Source organism: Corylus avellana, chromosome 11 (assembly GCF_965113065.1).
Source record: "Corylus avellana chromosome 11, dhCorAvel1.hap1.2, whole genome shotgun sequence".
Lineage (NCBI taxonomy): Eukaryota > Viridiplantae > Streptophyta > Magnoliopsida > Fagales > Betulaceae > Corylus > Corylus avellana.
Window position 1 is genome coordinate 12645461 of NC_142500.1, and position 22751 is coordinate 12668211.

Consider the following 22751-nt stretch of genomic DNA (forward strand, 5'->3'; position numbering starts at 1 on the left):
ACGAGGGGAAAAATTGTTTTCCGTTAAAAATACGAAGACAAATACACTAGGCTTTGTTTGGTAATGGGGATGAGGTTGGCCCAAACACTGTTCATCACAATTTCCCAAAAAAATCAACATCAAAACATTCTAATTTTTCACTTTTAATATCAAATCATTTACTTTTTATTATTATTCAAATAAAAAAATCACTACAAAACAAAACTTTTTCACTTTTTCATACCACTTTTTCATTTTTTTTATACCAAATATTCTTACTTTTTTTTACATCAATCTACATCAACTACAGTGTTTAAGCCATCCCATTTGCCAAACACCCCCTAGGAAACATTTCCAAACATTTTTTAAACCTGGTCTTTTGCCGAATTTCAAAAGTGAGTTGAGCATGGTCTAATTTGCAGCAAGGAGCGAGAAATTGAATTCTCCGTCTCTGTCTCTCTCTCCCGCAGGCATTTGAAAATTGAAATGAGCATCTGAGGGAGCAATCAGATTTGCACGAAGAATGAGCGGAGCGAGACTGTGCTCGTTGTTGGGGGAATTGGGATTTCAAGGGGCAGAGGGATTGGACCCTGACAGCTTCGAGTGGCCCTTCCAGTACGAAGACGCACGCCCCATCCTCGACTGGATCTGCTCCAGTCTCCGCCCCTCCAACGTCTTCTCCCTCTCCGAACTATCCCAGTTACGTTCCTCGCTCTTTCTCTCTTCGCCATCTGATTTTGTTCTCTGTTTTTGGTGAATTATATACTACATACACTAATTTCTTATTTCCTATAATGAAAATCGTTTAGGGTTTAGTTGATGTTAGTGAATAATTGTTCGAAAATTTGGTGTCCAGGCATCAGCAGTTTCTGCAAGAAGGGAAGCTATTAGAGGTAACTTCCTCATGCCTATTTTTTGCTTGTAAGCTTTAATTACTTGCTATATGGAGCATATGACACTGAGTTTAAACTGGGTTTTCCACGTTCCGATTCGAAACGACAAAGCGCCCTAGAGAGGAAAGGGGGCATATGTTTATTGTTTCAATTTTTTTTTTCTTTAGATTTTTCGCTAAGAGAATGCGTTGGGGTCGATTGAATAAGGATCCGGAGATGTTTGGCTATTGAAGAAACAATTTTGATTATATAGTGCTTTGATAGTATTTTTCGTTTTTCGTGATTTGAAGTATGCACTGAAACAAGTAAATTTATGTACAAATGTTTAATTACTTGACAGGGGGAGGATTTGGATTTTGCTTATGATAGCATTTCAGCCTTTTCTGCCAGGAGAGACAACCAGGAGGCACTTTTTGGAGCTGAAGAAGGATTAAAAGATATAAAGTAATGTAATTTGTTGGACATTGATGTTTATTCACTATTTAGTACCCCCCTCCTCGTGTTTCTTCGACCTTTTTTTTTTGGTTATTAACTAAGCAAAACTGTGTCCAATGACCTAAGTTTGATGACCTCAAGGATGCACAGTAGGAAATTCATTGGTGATATTTGTAGTTGGGTGTGCATCTATCTTGTTTTAACTTGGGTAGAGAGGGAGGTTGCAAGGAAGTATACGTGCATGCATGAATTTATATATGGAAGAAGAGTGTAAACAAGGATGACTAACATTTCTCTTTTAACTTCATCTCTTTGTTATGTCAATGATGTTTTGACGAAATGACTTCTCCCTTATAAACAAGGATGTAGAGTTAAGTTCATGGGTTCATTCTACACGGCAATGTATTCACTCACACAATAATTTTATTTTATTTATTTATTTATTTTTTTATGTGTTTGTTGTGTGAACGAGTTTATAAAATTAATCTAAGACCACCTTTCCTGACTTCATTGAGTTCTCTTAGTTTCTTCATAATCTTTTGTATGTATAATGGGCTATTGATGAGGTGGCTCCAATACAATTTTAGCACTTTAGTAGGAGTGCCTGCCTTATACATATATATTTCTCGTATTACTTCTACCCTAGTAGCATACTTTATCGATATATATGTCTTTTCTATATTATCAGTTCATTCGTCCTTATGATATAGTCAACTTTGTGGATCATCATGTACTCATCCTTATGATATTATATTCTTGTGAGACAAAAGTTGCCTGAGCAGGGCCTCTTTCAGTCCTGTGAATTCTGCTTTTGACCTTCATATTTCTTAGCATAATGAAATTATGTACTGTTTTATATTTGCTTTTGTGCATAGATGCTTTGCCACTTAAAATGCTACGCTTGGGGCATACAGGTTGCACTGAGGACTCTTTTGTTCAGAATTAGGATTTATGATAGGTCTCTTCATTATATTTTGATGCTGAATTCAGTGATTATCTTTTTAGTATGCATTTTGTTTTCACTTTATTTTTAATTGAACATAGTGTTATGTTCATCATGACAAGAAACATTATATGTGGCCACTTTATGCAAAAAAACTGATTTAAGGGTAAGACCATGTCCAAGCCATCCCTCCCAGAATACCAGTAAGGTAGGACCATGATTTGGTAATGGCCTCTTTTATTAACTTGTAACTAATCCTTGATATTTTGGCTCACAAAGATGAATTTTTTTGCTGCACTCTTGCTGGTATCTATTTGAAGATATGCTTATTTTGGTTGCTGGTAATGGAATTCTGGTAGTAGGCTTCCAGTTCTGATGGATTTATTTTTTAAAATTTTGTTTTCATTTTTTATTTTTTATCTTTAGGGATGCAACTTTAGCATATAAAGCTGAAGCTTTAGAGCTGCAGAAAGAGCTTAGGCATCTGCAGTCTCAATTTGATATGCTCAGTGGCCAAGCTTCAGCTTTGATCCAAGGGAGACGGGCACGAGTTGCTGCAACATCTAATGTCAATGGACACCTGACATTAATAGATGATAGTCTTTCAGCAAGAAATTTACAGGTGCATATGCTATGATAATTCAAACATATATATTATACACATCCACTTTAAGATAATTTTGATATATGCTGTGCAAATATAATCAATCTTTAACAGGAATGAATTTTTCAGTTTCTTGACAAGGCTGGAAAGCATATTATTTAAAAATGGTGTCCATGCATTTTGTAGGCTATGATTATTAAATAGGTGCATTATCCTATTATTTGCAGTGAAAACTTCAAGATGGCATACATTTTTGCATATGTCAGCTGTTATCTCAAAGCTAACTTCATATGCATGATAATATAGCTCTGGTCTTAAAACTAAGCTTATATATATGGATACGTTCCAGTACTTGTTAATGCACAAAAATTTACTTGGAATCTTGTGGAATTATGTAAGTATAGCAGCTTCAAGCATTGTTTACAAGCTTATTCCTTCAATAAAATATTTTTTGGAGGTGACTTTCTTGAAAATACAGCGTGTTTTGGTACCTGGGAGTGAAACTCAGAAAGCCATAACTGTTAAACCCCAATGGAAAGTATTCTTCATCCTAAAATGGTTGGTCTTTGATGTTAGAGTTACTACAAAATACTGAAGCCTTTGGTTTCACGGGGTCAGATGTATTGTCAACAGATGGTTGAGTAAATGAAATCTTAGAAGAAATTATCTGTGGAAGATTGTATAAGTGATACTCTTTTTAATACTAATAAAAAGTAATGTGGTGATTTGCAGATAGAAGGATATTCTTTGTTTTCATGATTGCTGCAAGTAAATTTTTTTCTTAATATATCATTTATGTGTTATATTCCTTTCGTTTTTCTGTTTCTAGTTTGTGTCACCTATGACCGCTCCTGGTTATGAGATACATGCTATTGTGATTTTTTATTTTTCTGTAGCATGGCAGAGGAATGTTTTATTTGGAACAATCACAATGTCATAGTTACATTTCATGTCTTTGCTTGATGTGGTGAAACTGGTTGTTATTTCTTTTAAAGAGAGAACTACTTGTTGCAATATATGTTGATGGTTGACCATTTCAGAAGTTTTTGGAATTCTTTAATTGTGACTTAGATGAACGCAGTTCTCGGAAGGATCACTGCTACAGCACAGGAGTTGGCTCATTATCATTCCGGTGATGGTATCATTTTTATCACTTGTAGTTTTACTTTCATGGCCAATTGAATTTATTTTCATTTTTCTCCACCAAAGTTGTGAAATTTTTTTATTGAGATTCTCCAATATTAAATCTAACCAATGAGTTTGTTGACCTTTTTTTTTTTTTTTTTTTTTAAATGTAAAAAAAAGGTACATGATGATATTTGGGTTTTTTGTGGGTTGTTCTTGCTGTTTTTTGGGTATTTCTTTTGCTCATTTTTGTTAGGAGCTTTCTGTGTATACTGCTTGTGTACTTAGCCTTGCGCTTTTTTAATAAGTTGTCAATTACTTATCAAAAAAATGATGATATTTGGGTTTTGGTTTGGGGCTCATCAACTAATTCAGCCCAAACATTACTTTTAATTTTGGGGAACTTCATTTGACCCCCTTGAACTTCCATCACATTTGCAATGTTTCTCCTAAAGTTCAAAAACTCTCAATTTAGTGTATTGAACTTCTAATTTTTTGCAATGTCACTCCTTTGTTAGGTTTTTTTAATTAAATCCGGTCAAAATTTCCAAAATACCTATTTTTTTTTTTTTTATAAAATAAAAATAAATAAATTGAAGAGATTCAAGCATGAGTATTTTTGCAAATTTCGTTAAATCTTTACCAACACCTGAATCATTGCAATTTTTTTTTTTTAATTTTTAAAATGGGGGGTGTTTTGGTCAATACACTAAATTGAGAGTTTTGGAACTTTAAGGAGGTAATTGCAAAAGTGATAGATGTTCAGGATTGTTAAGTGAAGTTTTCCTTTTAATTTTTTCTTTCTTCTTTTCCTTTTATGGACTTGATATTATACTTTTTAGCTAATTGGTTTGGTGGGTTGGTTGAGTTTGAACCCATGGGTTGTCTATTGTTTGGGGTTTCAAACTTATTACAGTTCTTGCCCTAGTTGGTTTTAGCTGTACATTTTTTTTTATCTTGACTGAATCTGCCTAAGGTCCACATATTGCTTTCTGTTCTAGGTTTTCTACTATGAAACTTGATCAATATTGGGCTTTGTAAATGTTGGTTTTTCAAAATTATGTATACGAATTTCGAGATTTTGGTTCTGATTCATGCTCAATTAGAAAGATTTATATGCACTTTCCCCCCCCAACAATTTCATCCTACTTTATATGATGAGATTATAGCACTATTAACTTGCAGAGGATGGCATCTATTTAGCATACTCTGACTTTCATCCATACTTGCTGGGAGATTCATCCTGTATAAAGGAGCTAAATCAGTGGTTTGCTAAGCAATTGGACACGGTATGTGTGCTGGCTTTTGTTGTGTTTGTCTGCACTTGGTGTAATATTTTTGATGTTACAGTCTTGTCCAGTCATAGAATTGATAACCTTATTATGTGATCATGATTAGGGTCCTTTCCGATTAGTTGCTGAGGGAAAATCCAAATGTTCTTGGGTGAGTCTTGATGACATTTCAAATATCATTGTACAAGGTATTTCTTCTCTGTTGCCTCTATGGCTTATTTTTTTTTTTACCTGTGTGCATATATATATATATATATATATATATATATATATATATATATATATATATATATATATTTGCATTTGATTGCTTTGTTAGTTACCTATTGGTGGTTGCCCAATGTATATCATCATGATTGCATAGTGATTTGTGCATTCGTGCACCTCTTATGTGTGTAGAGAGAGTTAAAATTTGTTTTGATTTTATGAGATTTTAATCCATTCATCTTTCATGTTTGCTTGCATAGATGAAATGTCCGAATTTTCTTTAAACTAAAAAAATGAGTACTTTCAAACAATAATATCATATATTAATCATCAGTTGTATTTATATCGCGTGTCTTCTCTATGTAATGTTCGGAATATTTATTGTGTGATACTAGTGAGAATGATCAGGATTGAAATTCAAGTTGACCTTACTTTTGTTAGGGCTATGGTGTTTGAAGTTAATTATTACCAGCTTTCAATCTTTCTATTTATTCATACACATGCTTGAAGCATGGGTTTGAGTATTGCCTTTCCATGTAGTGGGCATATCTTCATTTTTCATTTTACTTTTTCTTTTTTGGTAAATGAAATAATTGTAGTTATTGGTTTAAAATTTTTTTGATAAGTTATTGGTTTAAAATTTGTATGTTCCTTTGAAAGAAGACAAAGTTTAAGATGGAAAGTTTGAAGTTTCTTTCCCAGTCTGCATTGGAAAGGGGTCTTACCTCACTTGGTTATTGTTTTTGGAGAAGATTTATTTTTCAATTAGGTGCATGTAGGCCCGTCAAGACATTCCTAATATGCGTGTTTGCATTCTGGGAATGATGCCATCTTAGTTCTTCTTTAGGGTGTTTTGCTATGGGTAGTTATTCAAGGTTCTTCGTCGCATCTAAGGCATTCAATTTTTGGCAGCTGATGCGTCTTTTGTACTATGTATTGTTGAGAGGAGAAGGGGTGTTTCTTGGGCAGATTTTAAGGTGAGGTGAGCGTGGGCTGTTTTTTGGGTAATGTGGAGGCTTTGTTACATGGGGAGGGGCAGGAGGAATTCGTGAAATCCTGCAGAGTTGTGAGCAGAGCTTTTATAGCTCAAAGATGTACCAATCGCCATGGTCGGTATTTGGCACATGCGAAATACAAAGGTGGTGGCCGGAGAGGCTGCATTATCATATCGGAAGGACGTGAGGGGAAGGGCTGGAGAAGCTGCTCTCTTGAGTTGCCAAAGGCACTCTCCTTCTAGTTGTCCTTCAGCGATGGTCTCAAAGTTTGGCTCCCCATAGGCTTCTTGGTGGTCTTCCTTTGTGTGGAGTGGGTGGTAGCACAATGACAATAGAGGTTTTGGCCCCAGTGGAGGTTGTTCGGAAAAAGGACATATGTGGAGGTTATGGAAGGGTCCGGGCAGTCTCCGGTAATTCCCATAGCTCACAGGGGCAATGCGGGTATTTCAGAGTTTAAAGAAAGGAGAGGATGGGGTGGCAGCGGCAGAGGCTCTTGGGGTGGTGTCAGGATATGCCTGGTTTCTTGCTGACATTACCAAGTCTGAAGCTTCCACAGTCATTTTGGTTGATGTGGAATTCATTTGATTGGAAAAAATGTTTCCCTTTCTAAAAGTAGAAATTGAAGGATATTTTTTTTTTGATAAGTAAAAAAAAAAAAAAAAAAAAAAAATATCCTTCAATTTCTACTTTTAGAAAGGGAAACATTTTTTCCAATCAAATGAATTCCACATCAACCAAAATGACTGTGGTTGATGTGGAATTCATTTGATTGTGTCCCCTTTGTCGATTAGCTTTGATGATTTCCTTGTTCGTTTTTCTCTTTCTAATTAGGTGATTCATTTTGTGTACTTCTTGTGTACTTAGGGGTTCATGCGCTCCCCCCCAACATAAGAATTCTTTGAGAGGCGTTCTTTGTGTGGAGGACAGTGTTAGGGAAGACCTTAACTTTGGATTACCTGGTAAAGAGACACTTCATAGTGATGGATTGGTGATGCATGTGCAAGAAGACTAGGAAGATCATAGATCATCTTCTTCTCCATTGTGAAGTGGCTGGAGCTTTGTGGGTATTGATTTACCGTCTTTTTGGATTAGATGGGTCATGCCCCAAAAGATGGTGGAGTTGTTGACTAGCTGGAGAGGTTAGTTGGCTCCTTTGTGCTTAATGTGATGTACTTGGAGGGAGCGAACACTTGGAATTTTGAAGAGTGTGACAGATCATTGTTAGAGTTAAAAGCTATTATGTTCAAATCTCATTATGTTTGGGTGGCGGCTAACAATAGTTCTCGTTTTTATAGTCTTTTAGTTTTTTTTTTTGGATTTGTGTTCTTCTACTTCTGCCTAATTGGGGGTCTCTTTTATATACTTCTTGTATGCTTGGGTTGTTCCCCTCGGTGCTTACGAATAAGATGAATCACTTATAAAAAAAAAAAAAAAAAAAAAAATCAGGGAAGGGAACGACAATACTATTTTTACTACTGCTTATTTTAGGGAACTGAGGATGGCGAAAATTTGGTCGGTAGAGGCGAAAGAGTTTGAAATGGTGGTGAGGGTAGGAGCTAATGGGGTGAGGCTTTTTGAGAGGAGTAAGGGGAAACAAAGATCCATTTTCTTTCAGAGGGATGAGCTAGAGTGGCTAGCTCGTACAGTGAAGGAACTGGTGACAGTGGAAACCTCAGAGGTCTTTTGGGATCAATCCAGAGCGGGCTATCCAAGGATTATAGTGCAGCGACGGTCCAATCGACACGGGTGTTTCCTGACGATGGAGGAATTTGATGGGAGACGAAGGTGTGGCTCGGTTCTTATTCCAGAAGGACGCTATGGGCAAGGTTGGAATCGCTTCATTTCGGAGATACGCCATGCTAACTCTTCATTTCAAAGTTTCCAAGAAGAAAAGAAGCTTCAAGAGAAGAAGGCCAGGAGGAGCTTTGCTGAGGTGTTGGCACAGTCTGTAAACCCGACGGAGGAGTTGTTTGGGAAGTTCTCTGAGCCCGTTGCTCGAGTTCCCAGCTGGCTGAAGGATTCCTCTACAGGCTCAGGGCGGAACACTCTAGCCACAGGGACACAAGACTTGATGCCAAGGTCACACTCTCAGACTCCGGCGAAATTCTTAGGGGGTCAGGAAGGCGTGGGGTTCCATAGGCCGGAGGGGAAGATAATCACGGAGGAGAAAGCACTTGAGACAAGGGCCCCGGCGCGTGATTCTCAAACGCAGTCAAAGACACCCGCAGGGAGTAGCAAGTCGGTGCTTGAGCTGACGGGACGTGAGGGGTGTCAGGCTCAGACCCTTTCCAGTGCAATTCTCGAGCTGCACAACTGCAAAGAAACGTTAAGGTGGCTGAAAGAAGGAATAGACGTGGGTTTGCAGAAGTTGGATTTGGCAATTAAGAGGGTGGAGATTTTCGGACGTCAGCAGGAAGAGAAGGGCTCGGACACCCATGTTGTTGGGCATGGGTCGAAAGTTATAGGGGGGAACGTGGGTGGAGTGGACGTGGCAGCTAATAGGGAGGACGTGGCAGTTGAGAAGGTGGAGGATAATGGGCTCCAGAATTTGAAGAATGGGCTTCGGAAGAAGGTGGGTGCTTATGCTCATGTTAAGGCAGGAAATTATCAAAAAGCAACAAACCGGGTTGCAGGGATAGGCCCAAGGACCGTGAAGGGTTTTAAGACTAAAAAAAGGTTGGTTTATAAGCCAAATTATCATGTGGGTTCGGGCCTGGGCCAGGAAGATAGAAGTAGGACTGAACCACGTGAAAGTAGTCTGAAACTTTCAAAAACGGCGTGGGTTAAGAAGGGATGGGCCGGCGACACAGGGGCGTCATCGTCGGCAGCAGGTCTGCGTTCAGGGGGGCGGTCGTCGGAAGAACAGAACGGCCTCGCCGACACTTCAGACAACGTCGCATGTGCTCCTGGAGGTTCGATCGGCAACAAGGTCGCCGGTGGTTTGATCGGAGACTCCCTGAGCCCACCGTCGATCGAGATGCCGGACATGAGAGAGGAAGACATGACCCAGACTTCGCCGAAGAAGCTGTCGATGGTGGTACCCAATGTCAATCAAGAGCTCGGGAAGGTTTCCGGCGGTTATGGAGCGCAAAATGTGGACGGCGATCCACTGACTTCTCCGGTGAGTACATTTCCGGTCAATGGGGAGGCTGGGCTTCAGTTGTCAATGGTGGAGAGGTCCAACCCACTGGACGAGGGCAATTTTTCAGAGGTCGATGCTCACGGCGCCGAGAAGCAGCAGGACTTACAGGTCAGTGAGGGGCGGGATTCATTTCGGGACGTAGGGACTGTAGAAGTGCGTGAGCTTAGTGTGGAGGGCCAAATTCCTGGAGAGGACAGCAGGGTGGTCGAGGCAAGAGTTGAAGCTCTTACATTTGGGGATGAGGACAGAGGCAGTTTGAGGAGGGAGGAAGAAGGGGTTGGGGGTCGTGAGGTCGTTATGTTTTCTCCTTGGAACACGCATGCTAAGGATGCAGGGGGGGCGGCAGGTTATTCAGACTGGGTGATCCAATGCGCTAATGAGATCTATCCGATTGTAGGGATTTCTTACACGGGCCACAAGCTACAGCTGCTAGCTCTGCTGACCTTCTTAGAGGAGGAACGAAGAAATAATGGGATGGCCAGCACAAGTAGCGGAACGAAGGGCAAGAGGGAGGTTAGGAACCTGGAATGTTCGGTGAATTATGATGCTAGAAATATGGGCTCAAAGCGCGGCAGCAGAAAAGGCAAGGGGCAGGTAACCACATTATGAAGCTAAACATCTTATCTTGGAATGTGAGAGGGTTGAACAAGAGGGACAAGCGTATGAGGGTGTGTAATATGCTTAGAGATTGGAAGGTAGACATTGTTTGTCTCCAAGAAACTAAGCTTAGAAGCACGTCTCGCAATATTGTCCGTAGCTTATGGGGGCGAAGTCATGTGGATTGGTGTTGCTTGGATTCGAGTGGGGCTTCGGGTGGTATTCTAATTATGTGGGACAATAGGGTGGTGGAGAAGGTCGATGTTTGTGTGGGGGCTCACACCCTGGCGGTATCTTTCAGGAATATGGGGGATCGCGCTGTTTGGGCTTTTGCTGGGGTGTATGGCCCGAACCTCTATAGGGATAGAAGGATCCTCTGGGAGGAGTTGGCAGGCATTATGAGTTGGTGGGACATGCCGTGGTGTATTGGGGGTGATTTTAATGCCACTCGATTCCCTAGCGAAAGATCAGGGGAAGCTCATTTAGATGCGGCTATGATGGAGTTTTCTGATTTTATCCTTGAACAAGGGCTGATGGATCTTCCCCTGGTTGGGGGTTCGTATACTTGGTCGCTCTCCAACGATCCCCCGGTGTGGTCAAGGATAGACCGGTTTCTTGTATCTCCAGGTTGGGAGGCTTGTTTTCCAGGGGTAAGGCAGAAGAGGCTCACTCGCCTTTGTTCCGATCATTTCCCAATCATCCTCGAGGCAGGGGAAGTGCCTAAGGGGAAAAGGCCATTTAGATTCGAAAATATGTGGCTGAAAGCGGAAGGGTTTGTGGCTCAAGTGCAACAATGGTGGGACTCATATGCTTTCCACGGTTCGCCGAGCTATGTTCTCGCCTGTAAGCTTAAGGCCTTGAAGACGAATTTGAAGACTTGGAATGAAGAGGTGTTTGGCAACATTGAGAGGAACAAGAGGCTTCTTCTTGAAGAGCTCCAGGGGTTCGATGCGAATGAAGAAAATAGGGCCCTGATAGAAGAAGAGGTTAGGAGGAAGGCAGAGGTGGTTCATGAGTTGGAGAAGTGTTTGCTTATGGAGGAGGTGAGTTGGAGGCAGAAATCTAGGGTGATGTGGTTGAAGGAAGGTGACAAGTGCACTAAATTCTTTCACTCCATAGCCAACTCCAATAGGAGACACAATGCTATTGAGTCTCTAATGATTGGAGATAACCTCACTTCGAACCCAACCGAGATCAATGAGCATATAGTTGAGTTTTATAAAAAACTCTTTACGGAGCAATGCCGTTGGAGGCCGTTGGTTGATGGTATTTCCTTCGACTCCATTTCGGAGGAGGAGGCTCGATGGTTGGAAAGAGATTTTGAAGAAGAAGAGGTCAGGAAGGTAGTGTTTAAAATGAATGGTTTTAAGGCGCCGGGTCCTGATGGGTTCTCTATGGCTTTTTTCCAATCTTGTTGGGAGGTGGTGAAGGGGGACATTATGAAGGTGTTTAGAGATTTTCATGCAGGAGGTTTGTTTGAAAAGAGCCTCAACGCGTCCTTTATTTCGCTTATTCCGAAGGTTCCTGGCGCTATTAATCTTAAAGACTTCCGGCCGATCAGTCTTGTGGGAGGCATCTACAAAATCATAGCCAAGGTTTTAGCAAATAGATTGAAGGTTGTCTTGGATAAGATTATCTCTCAGTCACAAAGTGCTTTTATCAAGGGCAGGCAAATTCTTGATCCAATTTTGATTTCCAATGAATGTCTCGATAGTCGGTTGAGAGGGGGGGAGCCAGGGGTCATTTGCAAGATGGATCTGGAAAAAACTTACGATCATGTGAATTGGGATTTCTTGTTGTATATGTTGAGGAGGTGCGGTTTTGGGGGGACTTGGTGTTCTTGGATTGACCATTGCATTTCTTCGGTGCGTTTCTCAATCCTAGTCAATGGATCTCCTAATGGGTTCTTTAGTAGCTCCAGGGGTCTGAGACAAGGGGACCCCCTGTCTCCTCTGTTATTTGTATTTGTGATGGAAGCCTTGAGTAGGATGATCTCGGCAGCAGTTAATGGGGGGTTGTTAGAGGGTTTCAAGGTTGGTAACACGGTGGTTTCTCATCTCCTGTTTGCTGACGACACATTGCTGTTTTGCAATGCTTTGCCCTCCCAACTCCGTTACTTGAGGAGTATATTTTTATTATTTGAAGCTGTTGCCGGTCTGAAGGTCAATTTGGCTAAGTCGGTGATAATTCCGGTGGGAAATGAGGAGCAAGGGGGTATGTTAGCAGACATTCTAGGGTGTGGGGTTGCATCTCTTCCTATCAAATACCTTGGTTTGCCGTTGGGGGCTCCTTATAAGGCGAAGCATATTTGGGATGAAGTGATTGAAAAGATAGAACGTCGGCTGGCTGGTTGGAAAAGGTTGTATTTGTCAAAGGGCGGCAGGGTCACGTTAATCAAAAGTACTCTTGTGAACTTGCCTACTTACTATTTGTCTCTCTTTCCTATTCCGGTTAGCGTTGCCAAGCGCATAGAGAAACTTCAGCGTAACTTCTTATGGGGTGGGCTAGGTGACGAGTTTAAATACCATCTAGTGAAGTGGTCGAAGGTGTGCACTCCAATTAAGGAAGGCGGGTTGGGGATCAGAAATCTGGTGGACTTTAACCGATCACTTCTAGGAAAATGGTTGTGGCGCTACGGTTTGGAAAGAGACGCTTGGTGGAGGGGGGTGGTGGATGCGAAGTATGGTAGCTTATGGGGAGGGTGGTGTTCCTTGGAGTGTGGAGGTACTTTTGGGGTTGGGTTATGGAAGAATATTAGGAAGGATTGGGATACTTTCCAAGGCTTTACACGCTTTGAGGTGGGGGAAGGGACTAGGGTTCGATTTTGGCATGATGTGTGGTGCGGTGATACGGCTCTTAAGGAAGCCTTCCCTGGTCTCTTCAATATGGCTTGTGAGAAGGATGCCTCAGTAGCGGCTATCTTGGAGGTGAGTGGTGGCAACAACCTGTGGAATGTGACTTTTTCTAGAGGGGCTCATGATTGGGAGGTGGACGTTTTTGCCTCTTTTTTCCAGTTGTTGCAGTCAGCTCAAGTGAGACCAGGGTGTGAAGATAGGTTGTGGTGGAACTCCTCCAAAAGAGGCCAGTTTAAGGTCAAACTTCTTTATGCGTCTTTGGCTGGTTCTAGACGGGGGCACTTCCCTTGGAAGAGTGTATGGCGTACACATGCTCCGCCGAGGGCAAGTTTTTTTGTGTGGTCGGCAGCTATGGGCAAAATTCTGACCCTAGACAACCTAAGGAAGCGGCATGTGATCGTGACAAACAGGTGTTGGATGTGCAATAAGGATGAGGAGACGGTGGACCACCTTCTTCTCCATTGCGAGGTAGCTTACGCTTTGTGGTGCGCCTTCTTTGGGCGGTTTGGATTGTCTTGGGTAATGCCGAGACGGGTTTCGGACCTGCTCGCTTGTTGGTGGTCTATGGGAAGGAGAGGGAGCGCTGCGGTTTGGAAAATGGTGCCTACGTGCTTCTTTTGGTGCATTTGGAGGGAGAGGAACAATAGGTGTTTTGAAGATCTGGAAGGGTCTTTGGAAGATTTACTATCCTTATGTCTACACACTTTGTATCTATGGACTGTAGCGTATATCTTCCCGGTGTCGATTAGCTATAATGACTTCCTTGTTCGCTTTTCTCTTTCTAGCTAGGTGATCCTATTGTATACTCCCGGTGTACTTTGGGGCGCCTTTACGCTTTCAATAAAACTGGCTTTTACTTATCAAAAAAAAAAAAAAAAAAAAAAAAATCATTTGAGGCCTTGGACAAAATGATAAGTTTATATCCCAATTGTCCTTTTAAAGAAGGCAAAGTTTAAGAGGGAAAGCTTAAAGTTTCTTTCCTAGTTTCTATTGGAAGCTTGTCTACTTGCACTTGGTCATTGTTTTCAAAGAAAAGAAGAATTATTTTTCATTTAAGGCCTTGGACAGAAATACAGGTTTATTTCCACTTGAAGATATTCTTTGGTAAGTCTCTTTTTGAAATGATTGAAGCAATTGATGAATTTATAAATACATAATCAAATTTTATGGTTTATAAACTGCAACTTAATCCATATGCCATCCATAGAACTGTGAATCTAAGTTCTAACTGTGCTGTTAGTTTTAAAGGAACTTGTGTTTTTGTTTGCTCATAGCAAATGTTTAACGAAGGGAAAAAATGCTCGTGTTTTTAGCTTTGCATTATTTTTTTTGGTTTTTTTGTTTGTTTTTTTTTTTCTCTTTCCATTTTTAGCCTTTTGAGAAATTCTATCATCATTGTATATCTCAATTGTCTTGAGTTTGGTGCATTTTCTTGATACTTATGCATAAATACAAGTTTTTAATGTGAAATTAAATATGTTAGGTTGCGATCTACTGTGCACTTAAGTAACTTTTTCTTTTTTGTTTTAACAACGCAACAGATGTGGAAAAATCCCAACACCAACGTGTATCTGAATTGCAGCGGCTTCGTTCTATGTATGTTTTTTGTATCTAAATAAGTTATTCGTTTTCTTTTTCCCACTACATGTTATATTTCTTAGGGAAACTACATTTAGCCACCAACAAAAAAAAAAAAAAAAACTGCCACCCCTTTTGTACTTACACTTGTGTAAACTTTAAAAAGTGACACTTGGCCTCTCAAACTATCACTTCATTGCAAGTTACATCCTTCATTATAACTTTTGGTGTTAAAATGGATGGAAAATAACACCATTTGATATGCACATGATAAATTTTGACTTGAAATGCCCCAAATTATCCCTAAGAATTATAAAAGAAGGAAAAACAAACGGAGAGTCAGTTGTATGTGCAAAAAAAACGGAGAGTCAGTTGATCATCTTCTTCTCCACTGTGAGCTCGCAAGTGCTCTTTGGCACATGATTTTTCAGCGGTTTGGGTTGCATTGGGTCATGCCGTGCCGGGTGAGGGACTTGTTTGCTAGTTGGTGGTCGGGAGGACGATCTCGAAGCGCGGTTGTGTGGAAGATGATCCCTTTGTGTCTTATGTGGTGTATTTGGAATGAAAGAAATGCTAGATGTTTTGAAAATTCCACTAGGACCTTAGAGGAATTGACTCATTTTTTCTTCTTTACTCTTTACTCTTGGACGGCCGCTTGGCTAGCTCCTTTAGTGATTAGTTTCTCTGAGTTTCTTTTTCATTTTTCTCCTTCCTAGGCGCCCTCTGTTATACTTCCCGTGTATATGGGTTGCGCCCCTCTACGCTCTTTTTATATCATCATTACTTATCAAAAAAAAAAAAGAAGGAAAAACAAAAAAAGAGAAAAAAAAAGAGGAAGGTTGAGGGGATGGTTCACCCACTCCCTTATCAGTTTTGGGGGTGGCCGAACCATCCTTACAACATTGAGGGGGTGATTAGGCCACCCCTTCAGGATTTTGGGGCGGCCGAATTGTCCCCTCAGCCTTGAGAGCTGATTTAGCTACCCCAATACTAGCTCAACCTTGAACAGTGGTTCAACAATCCCTTTAGCTTCCATTTTTTTAATGATTTTCAGGGGTAATTTGGGCATTTTAAATTAAAAGTTAGCACATATGCGTCACATTTCATCTATCTTAATGCTAAAAGCTAATGAGGGGTGAAACTTGCAATAAAGTGGTGCTTTGAGAGGGTCATGTGTCACTTTTTTAAAGTTTGGAGGTGTAACTTCAAAAGAGGCGTCGGTTTGAGAGTATTATGTGTAATTTCCCCTTTATTCTTTTTATTCTTTTTATTGGTGCTAGTGGTAATTGAATAATGGAGGAGTTTCTAATTGCATGGGAATACATTTCCAACTTTTTGTTAGGACAAGGGAAATAACATGTGATGCACTTTAAGCGTTAAGAAGAAACTAGAAGTAGAGCAGTTCTTAGAATGGTTTTTACATTTTATGATTCACTACCACCAAGAAGCTTCCTTGTTAGTTATAACTGTAAAGTGGCTGCAGTGCTAGTGTTACATGAGGCATGAGTTTTACAAGTTCTGGTTTTCTAATCTATCATCTTCTTTGTATGCCTCCCGTATCTCTCGTGTGTGCTGGATGTGGGTGACTGTAACACATTGATGATGACTTGCACAAGCACATTCACATTCTTGGATACATGGTTGCAATTTTCTAATCTATCATCTTCCTCGTATGCCTCCCATATCTCTCGTGTGTGATGGATGTGGATGACAGTAACACACATTGATGATGACATGCACAAGCACATTCACATTCTTGGATGTGACAGCTTGTTAGTTTTTTGGGTTACTTTGGGGACTTTGTGATGATTGTCTAATTTCCTGAAGTTTTATTGGCTGTTCAATGTTATCACAGATTTGGAACAAGTGAAAGACAGTGGGTAGAGGCCCAAGTTGAGAATGCTAAGCAGCAAGCAATTCTAATAGCACTTAAATCTCAGATATCATCAGATGAAGCTCACATTCATCTTGATCTTCATTCTCTTAGGTACTTGCTCCATAATTTACTTGTCAAGTTATTATGCTATTTTAGATGTTTGGCTTTTTAACTTTTAGGTTGCAAATCACCTCGCAAGATCCATGTCTAGAGCCTAGGTAATTATGCATGGAAAAAGTTGAACCCCCTTGTCTCACCCAAAAGATTGGGGTAAAATATATGAATGAAAATGCTTTTAGGTACAAGCTTCATATTTTACTTTCCAAGTCATAATGTAAACATCATGAAGCTAAACATGGTAATTTGGTCCCCTCATCATTTGAGAATTGGCCTTCCAGACAAGAATCAATGAGCTCCTGAAGATTCCTATCCCTTATAAGGTCAAGTGCATGACTTGGAGGCATATGTTTTCTGTTTAGAAGATCAAGTAAAAGAGTGCCAAAACTATACATTACATTTTTAGGTGTAACTCACCCTGTTAAATACTTGGGAGGAATAAATGCCAGGTTTGTACTGAAATGTTTCCCATCTCTATTTTTTATCAAACCAAAGCATGCAAGTCTTGAGTTACCATCATCACCGAAGACGATTCTATAAGCATTCAAATCATGATAAAGAGCACATTCTTTGCTAGTACAATATTCTTGAGCTTGTGCAAGATGCAAAGCAATCCTTAATCGCATTGCCCATTTCGTAGGTTGTTGCTTAATCGCATTGCCCATTTCGTAGGTTGTGTTTCCCAATGAAGTAAGTGCTTTGCTAATGTATCATGGGGCATATATTCTGCAATAAGTAACCTCTCACCAGCTTTAAACTTTGCAGCAGTCAAGAAGCCATTAAACTTATTGTGTTTAGAGGAACTAGTGTCTTTCCTAAGAGGATGCAAGCTATGGGTTTTGTTGCCCATTTGTAATGAACAAGTGTTGACTCTAGTGCGGTGGATTATGTCATTCTCATGGTAGATGTCATTCTCATATAACCATGGTCTACCCAATAGAATGTGAAATGCATCCATTGGCACAATGTCACACATAGCCTCACTATCAACATTATCACCCAAGGAAAAATTGACTAAACAAATATTTGTGACCAGCGCTTCGTTACCTTTTCGATCTTGTATACTTTGTCTGCTTGGATTGTAGTCCCTCTGTGTTTATCTTTTTGAAGGGCTTACTTATGAGAAAATAAGAAAGAAAAAACAAAAAGAAGCCCAAGAAAGTCTGAACTTCTGGATAGATAATGTAAGACTATCGTCTTTAGTAAGAATTGAACATATTAATATCTTACATTGTTTACTTTCTCTAGAAATGCGTTTTTATTCTTGAAACATTATTGTTTCTGCTATTAAATGTTATCTTCTTGTATATTCTATAATAACCAGGAGAAAGCATTCTGAGCTGGTGGGAGAACTTTCTAGTCTTTTTCACAAAGAAGAGAAGTTGTTATCTGAGGTTTGTCCCTGTATCTAGTTCCAATTTGTCTACATCTTTTTTTTTTTGATAAGTAATGTTGTATTTTCTACATCTTGCCTGCCATATCCTCATCAATTGCAATAGTTTTTAGTTCCAAGCATGGACGGTTAGTTTAATTGCCTTCTATTGTATTATATATATTTATTAAGGATCTTAGTTTATCATAGGTTCTACTATTTGTCTTCCCCTCATGGCATAAAGCAGCATCAGGTTATCAGTGTCATATGTTTATATTTAATTATGCATGGAGAGAAATATCATCTGAAAGGTTATACAACTAGTGACATTAGAAAGAGCAACTGAATCCAAATCGCTGTCTTGTTAAATTTTTTATTTTTAACCGAAAGGAGGTACTGAATTTTTTTTCAAAAAAACTGAAATATCCTTCAACCTTTCAAGAAATGCAGTTAAAAATGCTATCATTGCTACATGCATATATATGATTAAGAATGATAACCATTCTTAATATACAATGCAAATACATATGCAAATACCTACATGCATATGTAGAGCTCCTTAAGTTTAGGTTTGCTTCCATGCCATCACCTTACAACTATATATCTGTCTCTTCTAGTCATGTCTCTTCCACTTCGGTTGGAGTTTCCAAGGTCTTTAAACTTTAGGTGCTAATTTTCTCGGTTTTCCCCCTTGTTTCTTTTTATCTGGTGTTTTTTCTCTTGTACGCTTTCCATATGCGTGGGTGCATCCAATTTACATCAAAATGATTTCTTACTCCCCAGAAAATGTGCGTTCTTTTTGTTGCTGTATTTCAGTCTGAGTGTATAATTTGTACTGTCTTATTTTTCAGACTATTCCAGATCTTTGTTGGGAGCTCGCTCAACTCCAGGACACATATATTTTGCAAGGTATTCTCTTGTAGTTTTCCCTCTTTAGAATTGTTAGAAGAAAGAAAACTTATAAAGAACAGGAGTTGTTAGAAGAAAGAAAGTATCTATTTCCTTTTCTTAATTTTTTTCCTGTGTTATGGTTCTAATTCTTTTTCTATAAAATAATATTGTTCAACTTTTTAACTTTTAGGTGATTATGATTTAAAGGTCATGCGCCAAGAATACTATATTAGCCGGCAGAAAGCGGTATATTTAGCTATTATATTATTTTATATTTCTGCATGTTATTCAATTTCTCTTTCAGAAAATGTTGATAAAACGCAATTGAATAGCATGAGCTGTAAAGTAGAACCCTGGCATGTGGAGCTATCTTTTTCTTTTTCTTGCTTTACGAGCTGCTCATGGGAGTTTGAATTATGGCATTTTGATTGCTAATACGGATTAGGAGTAGTAGCTTTGTGAAATTATGTAAAAAAGGTATTTTAGTCAAATCTTTGCCCCATAAGTTTTTAGCAAAAATTGGACTAGAAGTTCAGATTTTCTCAATTTTTTTTTTCTATTATTTACTTGAAGCATTCTAAATGATAACTCTTCTCCAATCTTGATATTGTGTTATTTTCCGGGGATTAATTAGTAGATCAGGAGGATCATCCTGAAAGAACAGGGGTTGAGTGTATTTAAAGTTGCCTAAAATGGTTAACGGAAATGGATAAATTAATACTTGGGAATCAAAAGTAAGCGTTATTGATTTGGTTTTAGCTTGGTTGTGTTTCAGGGGCTTTACCTTTAATACCAGTTACATCTCATGCGGTCTTGCGACAATCAATAGGAGGGCATGTTGCTGTAGGCCTCCTTGAAATGTTTTTGGCACTTTTTAGATCCAAACTAAAGAGTAGAGATCAATCTCGTCTTCTTGTTACTAGTAGATGGCTATTCGAAGGATCATTTTGCTTACCCCTCTTGAACATTTTGATCATCAACATCTTCTTTTGATTTTTTGTCTTCCCTTTGTCTTCTCGGCATGATTCTCTATTTTACTGAGCGGGAGTCTCACTTGTATAATTGGAGCCCTATTTCCTACTATCCTCCTGCTTCACCTCACTACAGGGGTTGATAGCAAAGTGTTCTATTTTAGCCACTTGAATTCATTCCAAAGTAGGGTTTTAAGTTGTTGATTTAGGTAGGATGAACAACCATAATGCTTCTGATTGAATTATTGTTTTCTAAGCTTTATTTTAGGTTTAATTTTTTAAATAATTCAGTACATATTCTTATGAAAATTTAAATACTTGTAAGATTATTGGGGGGTTTTGTGGCTGTCCCAATGGTCATGAACGATCTGTTTCCTACTGAAGCTATTACTTTTATTTTAGTAGTTATTTTGGTTTTGTTAGTGCAAGTTAGAATTTAATCAGAGCAGATTTTTTTTTTTTTTTTTTTTTTTTTTTTTTTTTTTTTTAAAATTAAAAAAAAAGGTGGGGTGGGGGCATTATTTTGAAATTAATAGCATTTATATAGAACTACTTTAAGGTAAATATGTGTTCTCTGATAATCATGGGGCACGGTAAACCCATAAATTCAGGTTGTGAATTGGCTAATTGTAAAGTTTAAATGGAAATGACATTATTATCCTAAAAAAAGAAAAGAAAACCTCTGGATGTGCATGAGTTCAAGAGTTGAAATGGTATCTATGTCTGATCTAATCAGAGGGCACTTACAAATATAAATTAGAAAGAGTTGATGGATCGAGGGATAGAAAAGTTATCATTCCAAAAAACCAGTGATTTTTCACTAGAGTGTTCTGCTTTAGATATGCTGGAAGGCCAATGATATGGCCTAGGGTGGTTTCTCATGAAGATTTAGATTTGCGGCAAAATTATGCCAAAGAAAGGCATGTTTGGTGTTTGCTTTTCTTGTTTGTTTGTTTGTTTGTTTTTTTAATTATTTTTTTCCTATTTTTGAGTTCTTTTTGTATACTTCCTGTATGCTTAGGGGCGCCTACTCTTTTTATAAAATATCTCTTATTACCTATCAAAAAAAGGGGTCGGGCTCACATGAAATTTCATTGTGTTCATGGTACCAAGCAGTACTAATTTCTTCTGCATGAGTAATATTTTAGTGTTAAACAACTCAAAGCATTTGAATTATCTGCATGTATTTATTTTAGGTATATAATATTCTTAATTTCTTTTGACAGTTCATAAATCATCTGATCAATCAACTTGCGAGGCATCAGTTCTTAAAAATAGCTTGTCAGTTGGAAAAGAAGAACATGCTTGGAGCATATTCGTTAATTAAGGTTATTGAGTCAGAGCTCCAGGCATACATGTCAGCAACCAAAGGCCGAGTGGTACATATGCTTCTAGTTTTTGCTTTGTTTCTCTCTCTCTCTCTCTCTCTCAATTGTTACTCACATCCTTTGCTTCAACAACGCATGTGTGCGGGCATGCAGAAACACATGCACATCTATTCTAGTTTTATACCAGGCTTCGTTTTGTTGTGCTGGATGCCATGATATGATCAGGAATGTCTATGAGATCAAACTGAAAATGTGATATAATAAACCTTGGTCTGTGGTGTACAGGCAGAGCCTTGTGCATTCATGAAGCATGCTACCCTATGCCAGTGGGTAACTATGGAGCCACGGCTTGCTGGTCACATGTGAAAATTGTTTATACCACCACTTTGTATAATAGACACATATTTGTTGCTTAAGTATTAAATAAAAATTACAAATGTGGTGGGTAGTTCTAGTGGGCTTAAGGGTCTCTTGTAGTTCCTTTCTTTTGTTTTGTTTTTGTTTTTTTTTTTTTTTTTTTTTCAGGTTTTTGCTGGTGTCCTTGGCTGGGTTTTCTTTGTTCTTTTTGTTTCTCTTTGTTAGTCCCTTTTGTATACTTTATTTATACTTAAGGACGCTTTATGCATTTTATAATACTTGTTGATTACCTATCAAAAGATTTTTCATTTTGCTTCATGGTCAGCTAGGTGTTCTAGATTGGACCTTTCAATGTTTAGTCTCAAACCATACACTATTACACTTCCAATTGTGGAGCTGTACCTCAAAATGAGGAATGAAGTCTGGTTTTTTTGGTAGCTTTTCTATTACACAAATCTCACGTAATATTTTTTGGTAACTATATATTTGTTATATTTCTACATTTGACTTTATCTAAAGTGGGAAGATTATGCTTCAGATTACCCTGAAAACGTTTGTTATATAGGTCTCTTGTTTTCTTTTATCTTTTTTCCTTCTTAATGATGTCGTTCTAGGCGATATAATCTCTTTTCTTTTTTGATTTTTAGGATTCATTAAAATTTTATGTTCTAATTACTAGTTGTCCTCTTATATACTCAAGTTTTATCCTTTTCTCTTTTGATACATATTTTACTTGATGATGGTGTTGTATAACCATAATAGGGCCGTTGCCTGGCACTGATTGAAGCTGCATCTGACGTACAAGAACAAGGAGCAGTGGATGATAAGGATAATTTTGTGCATGGGGTTAGAGATCTTTTAAGTATCCATTCAAGTAAAGACCATACATTCTCTTTTAGTTACCTGAGTATTCATTCAAGTGCAGACTGCAATTGTTAGTTTTTCGGCTAGCGTATTAATTACATTCCTGCTTTTACCATTTTCTTAGATGCTCAAGCTGGGTTTTCAACATACGTATCAGCTCCTGGCATAGTTCAGCAGATATCTAGTCTTCATTCAGACTTGGTGACCCTTCAATCTGACCTTGAAAATTCTCTTCCAGAAGACAGAAATAGATGTATCAATGAGCTGTGAGTTATTCTATTTTGTTAAGGGTTATCTTACATTTATTAAATTAGCCTTTTAAATATTGCT

General features: G+C 38.7%; 1 protein-coding gene and 1 pseudogene across 1 annotated transcript in view; one reads left to right on the forward strand and one right to left on the reverse strand.

Annotated features, from left to right (window-relative positions):
• Positions 1 to 343: 343 nt before the first annotated feature.
• Positions 344 to 22751, forward strand: part of AUG3 (HAUS augmin-like complex subunit) — a 28957-nt gene continuing 6549 nt past the window's right edge. Inside the window, exons 1-15 of the mRNA XM_059575922.2 lie at positions 344 to 678; positions 836 to 872; positions 1213 to 1316; positions 2677 to 2872; positions 3926 to 3992; positions 5165 to 5268; positions 5378 to 5459; positions 14609 to 14663; positions 16501 to 16632; positions 17963 to 18032; positions 18862 to 18919; positions 19092 to 19147; positions 21099 to 21251; positions 22320 to 22431; positions 22546 to 22687. Of these exons, the coding sequence (XP_059431905.1) occupies positions 503 to 678; positions 836 to 872; positions 1213 to 1316; positions 2677 to 2872; positions 3926 to 3992; positions 5165 to 5268; positions 5378 to 5459; positions 14609 to 14663; positions 16501 to 16632; positions 17963 to 18032; positions 18862 to 18919; positions 19092 to 19147; positions 21099 to 21251; positions 22320 to 22431; positions 22546 to 22687 (1544 nt within the window). The 5' untranslated portion in view covers positions 344 to 502. The remainder of the gene's footprint in view (positions 679 to 835; positions 873 to 1212; positions 1317 to 2676; positions 2873 to 3925; positions 3993 to 5164; positions 5269 to 5377; positions 5460 to 14608; positions 14664 to 16500; positions 16633 to 17962; positions 18033 to 18861; positions 18920 to 19091; positions 19148 to 21098; positions 21252 to 22319; positions 22432 to 22545; positions 22688 to 22751) is intronic.
• On the reverse strand, positions 16830 to 17614 carry LOC148583105 (serine/threonine-protein kinase BSK7 pseudogene; annotated as a pseudogene).